The sequence below is a fragment of the Hylaeus volcanicus genome, chromosome 5 (assembly GCF_026283585.1).
Source record: "Hylaeus volcanicus isolate JK05 chromosome 5, UHH_iyHylVolc1.0_haploid, whole genome shotgun sequence".
NCBI lineage: Eukaryota > Metazoa > Arthropoda > Insecta > Hymenoptera > Colletidae > Hylaeus > Hylaeus volcanicus.
Window position 1 is genome coordinate 20,150,489 of NC_071980.1, and position 6,105 is coordinate 20,156,593.

General features: G+C 50.1%; 1 protein-coding gene across 1 annotated transcript; it reads left to right on the forward strand.

The window, feature by feature from the left end:
• The first annotated feature begins 791 nt into the window (after positions 1-791).
• Positions 792-5,579, forward strand: LOC128876331 (spidroin-1-like). The gene is made up of 4 exons (XM_054122593.1): positions 792-968; positions 3,121-3,430; positions 3,536-3,922; positions 4,016-5,579. Exons 1-4 carry the CDS (start codon positions 957-959, stop codon positions 4,171-4,173), a joined length of 867 nt encoding a protein of 288 aa, XP_053978568.1. The 5' UTR covers positions 792-956; the 3' UTR covers positions 4,174-5,579.
• Positions 5,580-6,105: the final 526 nt, after the last annotated feature.

The following is a 6,105-nucleotide window of genomic DNA, read 5'->3' on the forward strand; positions in this document are numbered from 1 at the left end:
GTACAATTGTTAGTACAATGGCTTGTATATTTTATGAGTTAAATACCGTCGAGAATGATTTCCACTGCTCTTAGTTATTACAAGTTGAATTAAAGCAGTCGTTATAGATAAATATATAACGCAAAATGTAGAGGCGCCGTATCATCGAAACAATATATGTAAACACACGACATGAAAATGTTGTCTAGCTCATCGACATAATCTCACACCATAACAAAATTTGAGACAATTTCCCTTAACAGACGAACTCCTCCAAGCTAATAACAAATGAACCCTGCAGCGTTAATTAACCTACATCAAAACCGAAGACAGTGGACTGGCTCATCGACTAACGATATACCCATCTAGGAAGATTTAATTGATCATGACGGCTGAAGAGAAACCGAATCTAGGACAAAGATGACGACTCGATCGAGGTACCAATTGTCTGATGCACCTGCAGGCCAATGGAGAAGACCCCGAAACGAGCCGACACACGTCTGTGACGAAGTTTCGTGCGTCGTTCTCGCGGCAAACTGCGCGCACCACGCCTGCACGAGAGAGCTGGACAACGTAGGTGACCAAGTAACCCGGGTGGTGCCTGGTTGCACTTGGTGCGGCCCGTAGATGCCTGAGCGCTTAGGGCAGAATGGTGGGGCGGGTGGAGTAGGAGGCTGTTCGTTAGACACGTTGTACCCCGCGAGCAACCTACAACTAGCAACCTCTATCGCCTGCCGCAAAGGGGGGACCCCCCTTTGGCCCCAAAGCAGCTGGTGGGACTACCTTCGTCTATGCCTAGTCCGCTAGCACGGCGTGGATTATAGTTTTTCTGGGGGGAGGGTGGTGGAGCGCCTTGCTTTCGAAAGGATGGTGATTGTGGAGCGTAGCCAGAGTAGAGTTAGGCGTATATAAGGCCCGTCGGCCCGGCCCAAGTCAGTCATTCACCGGACTACCAGCCCACCACACACATACCAAACATGAAGACCTTTGTGAGTATCCACTACGGGGTTGGTGATTCCACGGGGTGTTCGGGTATTCGAATTTTCACGGATTTTCCGCGACTATCGGGATTAAAGTCTTAAACACTTGCTTCGCAACGTGTTGCGACTCGTTGTCTCGAACGTTTCTCACTTTTACGTCGAAGTTCACAGTAGAGATTAATATTGCCTCGGTGGCAATCGAATTTCCAATTCCTTTACACGATTTCATTGTTTAAAGAACGATACCGGACCGTCTCGAGACACAAGCCTTGGTCTTTTCTCGAGTCGTTGAATAGATATTCAACGCGGTAGCTGCTCGACTCGATCGGATGATAAATCGGGTATCTCTCCGGTTACTTTCCTAACGATACAAGTAAACCGATCTCGGTGTTCCTGGGTTACGAGACATCGCGACGACAGAGTGGTAACTCAATGTCACGGCTCGGGTGCTCTTGCGTCCTCTTTGCTCCTTGGGGCTAACAAACGGACAGAATTTGCCCTTCTATCGCGCTCCATTCATGCAACGAGAAGTCCCGTCGCACGGTACACTGACCGCGTCATGAAACCGGTTGTTGTAGTATCATCGTCATTCAGCAACGACCGGTTCTCTCCACGGTGCATCTTCATTCACGAACACCATTTGCCATCTCGCTGTTACTCTTGTTCGTGGTTTCCTCGAGTCATCTCCATCGATCGCGAACGATTTCTCTGCCGATTTGTCGCGATCGTTTGACCCCCAGCATCTGAAAATCACGATTAAACTTATCATTCCGCGTCACCTTCGCGATCTCGATGCAAAGTGAGCCTAGGAATCGTTTCGAAATCGTCGTGTGCCGATCGCGAGAACGCTCGGTCGAGCACGTCGCACGGGTGCCTCGTTCCGCGTAAACGGGATGTGAAAGTTTCGCCAAGTCGTTGGAATATGCATAATACCAGGCCGATGCGGTGCCATTTAAGTGCAACTTAAGTCCCCGGGCAGCACGCTTCCAACCGTTCAATCTTCCGCGATTACGACCAAGTCCGCACCCGTTCGTCGCGATTTTCTCCAGCTACGGCGTCGATCGATTCGTGGTACAACGTCTCGACCGGTCGTTTCCAGCAATAGGAAGAAAAATCGCGTTCGAGCATTCCGTCGCGATCCCACGAGAGCGATTTCAGGGAGTTTGGTTTCTCGAACCTCTTCGATTACGAGCTAATCACGAGATAAAGCTCTTTGCTCGTATTCGCGATCAGAAGTTTTATTCGCATCGCCGATCATCTCTATCGATTCAGGGTCCTCTTCGAGCGGCCCACTCGAGTTCTCGCGAAAAATTATGCACCTCCGATTGCTAATGGTCAGTCTTAATTTTCGACTCTAGCCTCGCGATTGCGTAAGACGTGGTCTCTTTGACCACCGAGCCAGCCTATTCACGGCCCTATCGGCATACGAGACGGAATTTCATCCCCTAATATGGTCGTTAGGCGTGGCGACGGGTTCGATCGGTGGTGGGGCAGCTTAGGACACAGTCCCGCGAAAGCGTAATGGGTTCGCGATCTCCACGGTTGCGAAACGTTACGTTTTCGCGTTCCTTTTTTTTCGAGCACGGTGGATTCACACGTTACGAAATCTCAGCGACTCGATATTAACTGGAACGGTTGCGTCGGTGCTTTCACGCTCGACGCGGTCGAGAGCCGATCGGGATCGGTTTCCCGGGTGACGCGGAATCGTTTCCCGATTGGAACTACGCGCCAACATCAAAAGTGAAAGCCGCGGTTATGCTAGACCCGGGGCCCGTGGTAATCGACCACCAGCCAATGGGAGTCTGCATCCGCGACGATAGTAACGACTCTTCCGTAAACCGATATACAGTCTCGCGTAACGTTTTAAAATCCAGACTGCCGATTACCGACACTCGAAGCGCGGTTAGAGAATTCTTTCTTAGAACGGGCTGATCAAAGAGGATTCGAACTCGATTAAGTTGCTCCATGTATCGGTACTACTAGAAGAGCTAACTCTAATCTACTCTAAATATAGTACGTTCTCTCGTAAAGCATTACCGTTTGTCTCTATTCGCGTCGTTTTTCCACTCGGTGGTTTCACCAGTCGATACTATCGACGAACGAGAGGCACCTGGTGCATCTCGAGGAGGATTCTTACGAGCCAATCCGTTCCCTGTCGCAGGTTGTGTTCGCCTGTCTGGCAGTGGCGGCGGCCCGCGCCGGAATCGCCCATGGAGGTGGCATCGCTCTTGCCGGTGGTCATGGCATTGGAGGCTATGGAGGCTATGGAGGCCTGGGCATCGGCAGAGGTTTGGGAGGAATCGCCAGTGGCGCTAGTCTGACTGGAGGACTCGCCGCGGGTGCGGGTACCGCGAACGCTCTCCAACAGAGCGGTGCGTCCAGCTTGGGATCCGGTGGACTCGGTGTCAACTATGCTGCTGGTGCTGCGTCGGCGGCTGGCGCTGCTGGTGTACAACAGATCGTCTCTGGTGGTGCGTAACCACGTGGATAGTTCCGTTACGCCGAACATTAAACTCGTTCGCACGCGAGGATTACCGCGAAAGGGACCTACGTTCATCTGGTTTGTTCTCGTGCAGGAGTGCTCGGCGGCAGGGCTGACATTGGCTCCGCCGAAGGACCCAAAGCCAACGTTGGACCCCAGACCGGACCCTCTGACCTGGTTGGACCCCAAGAAGGAGCCAAGAGCGTAGGTGGACCCCGTACTGGACCATCCAGCTTGATCGGTGCTGCTGCTGGCCCCACCACCGTCCTCGGTAGCTCCGGTGGTACCGCCACCATTGTAGGACCATCCCAAGGAACGGCTAACCTGGTCGGACCATCCAACGGTGGTGTCAACTTCTGGGCTGGAAGCGGAAACGTAAACGGTGATGATGGTAGCTCTGGTGCCGCTGCTGCTGCCGCGCCCGCCTCTGGTCTCGGCGGTGGTGCTCTTAGCGGTGGTGCTCTTGGTCTCGGTGGCGCTGGTCTGTATAATCATCCTATTACATCACCGATTCGATAAATCAGCTCTAGCTGTTTAGACTATTCTATAATCGTACCGGGTTTGGGTATTACAGGTGCCATCGCTGTTGTGGGTGGAGGAGCTGGAGGCATCGCTGGTGGACTCGGCGGACACGACGGTGGTGTTGCTGTGATCAACGGACCGTCTGGCGCCATCCACGCCGGACTCGGCTCCCACGGAGCCATCATCCCCGGGGTACTCGGCAAGTACTAGACGTTCTAAGGCCCCAGCGATCTCGGCTCGGCGACGGCGGCATTCCCACCACAGTCACATACCGGTCTCAAACGATCCTCAAACGCGCTCAACGTCTTCTTCCCAAAGCTTCGTCCAACCTAGGAACATGGTCAAAGCGCCGGCGTTAGTGGTGTAGTCGGTATATAGTCGGAGTATTAATCGCAAGTCCAGTCGGTATATATCGAGACACGGTGTACATGCGCGAGCCGAAAGCCCCGACACGCTGACCCCGTGCCATCGATCTCGGGTTTTCGAGCCCCCACTCCCCCTTAACAATTGGAAGGTGTTAATCGCGGCCCAGGCCATTCGTGATCCGCGGCGCCGTTTCGACCACTCCCTTTTTGTCGACGCGACCCGTCCATAGCGCGAACGCGCATTGCACACGGGTCGAAAGTTTAGTCAATTTCGTTTTTCATCAACTGGTTTACCCGACATCAGGACAACGCCGAGCGGTGCCGCGATTGCCAGCCGCGATTTCTACCCTCATTGCGACGCGAGACGATCCACAAAGTCGCGATCAACCGGGCGACTAAACCTCTCAAAACTGATCGGCATTACGGTTGTCGAGCGGGTCGTAGCTTTCGCGAAACGTAAAACTTAGATCCTCTACTCGCGCACGAAAAACTAAAAAACAAAACCTCGAGTCAACGCAAGCACGTTGGACCCGGCTGCCCCCGCCATTGGACCCAGCGAGTGGACAAGCTTTGGCGCTTCGTCGTTGGACCAACTGGGTCTGTTCTGTTTTCTGAACGTCCATCCAGTTGCTCCAATTGCACACTTCTATTAATTTTTTTTCTCTCTCGCGATCTGTCCACCATCCGCAAAGGCCGCCGTTCTTCACACATGTTTACTACTCTCTCTTTTTTTTTTCTTCTCTCTACTCTTCCGATGAACCGCCACGGACAGATCGTCACCGATCGCGTTCGTCGCTGGTTCACAAGTTGTTATACTTACCACCGCACTCAAGCATACATATTATTATTACATTACTCGTCCATGCGCATAATATGTTTTCTCTTTATATATATATATACATGTATACATACTATTACTACTATTCCTTCGCGTATATATATATATGAACACATAGCCACACGCGCGCACACACACTATTACTATATGTGTACTCGTATATAGACACACAATACACATATATTATATAATCGTGTTATATGTTAGTGAAAGAGAGAGACCGGTAGATTATGGTAGGTCAGCCCTTCCCGTGAGTGAATGAATGTAAATAGATGGCGCGCCGCTGCCGGCCCCCGACCCCGCCCGCCCTCGTCATACCCTTTCTTTGCGATCACGACTAGCACCCCACCACCACCATAGATAGATACCACATATTTATAGCGTTTATACATTTATACAATACTTTATATAAAATAAAGCATCAGTATTTAAAACTCACTCTCGCAATTATTTCATTGTCCCCTGAAACGTCGAATAATCTTCGCCAAATCGATGCGATCGTGGTGATCATCGTCACGTTCAACAGTCTACCTGAAAATTCAAAATAAATTAACGATTTATCGTGGTCAATTGTAGTACAATGTCATTAAAATTGTTTTCTATCTACTGTCATTCATTATATTTGCTTATTTACTTATTTATTCATTTATTTGTTTTACTACTTGATCCTAACACTGAGGCAAAGAGAATGGAAATACTCGAGGACATGGGTGCAGACAGCAAAATGAAAGTGGCTTGAAAATTAAACATGAGTTAATATTCTATTTCAAGGATAATCTAATGTCACTGCGACTAATTATAAGCTTTCAACAATCTGTTAAATGCTACTACTTATGCATTGGATCACGTTTGGGGCAATCAAAAATTTAGGAACAGATAAATATAAGATTGGCAACACTCGTTATTATAGTGTATTATCAGTGAAGATATATAATTATC

Excerpts from the sequence above, each read along its gene's own strand:
- LOC128876331 (XM_054122593.1), top strand. Across the intron at positions 3,431-3,535 it reads ACAACAGATCGTCTCTGGTG|GAGTGCTCGGCGGCAGGGCT; the intron begins GTGCGTAACCAC and ends GTTCTCGTGCAG. Across the intron at positions 3,923-4,015 it reads TCTTGGTCTCGGTGGCGCTG|GTGCCATCGCTGTTGTGGGT; the intron begins GTCTGTATAATC and ends TGGGTATTACAG.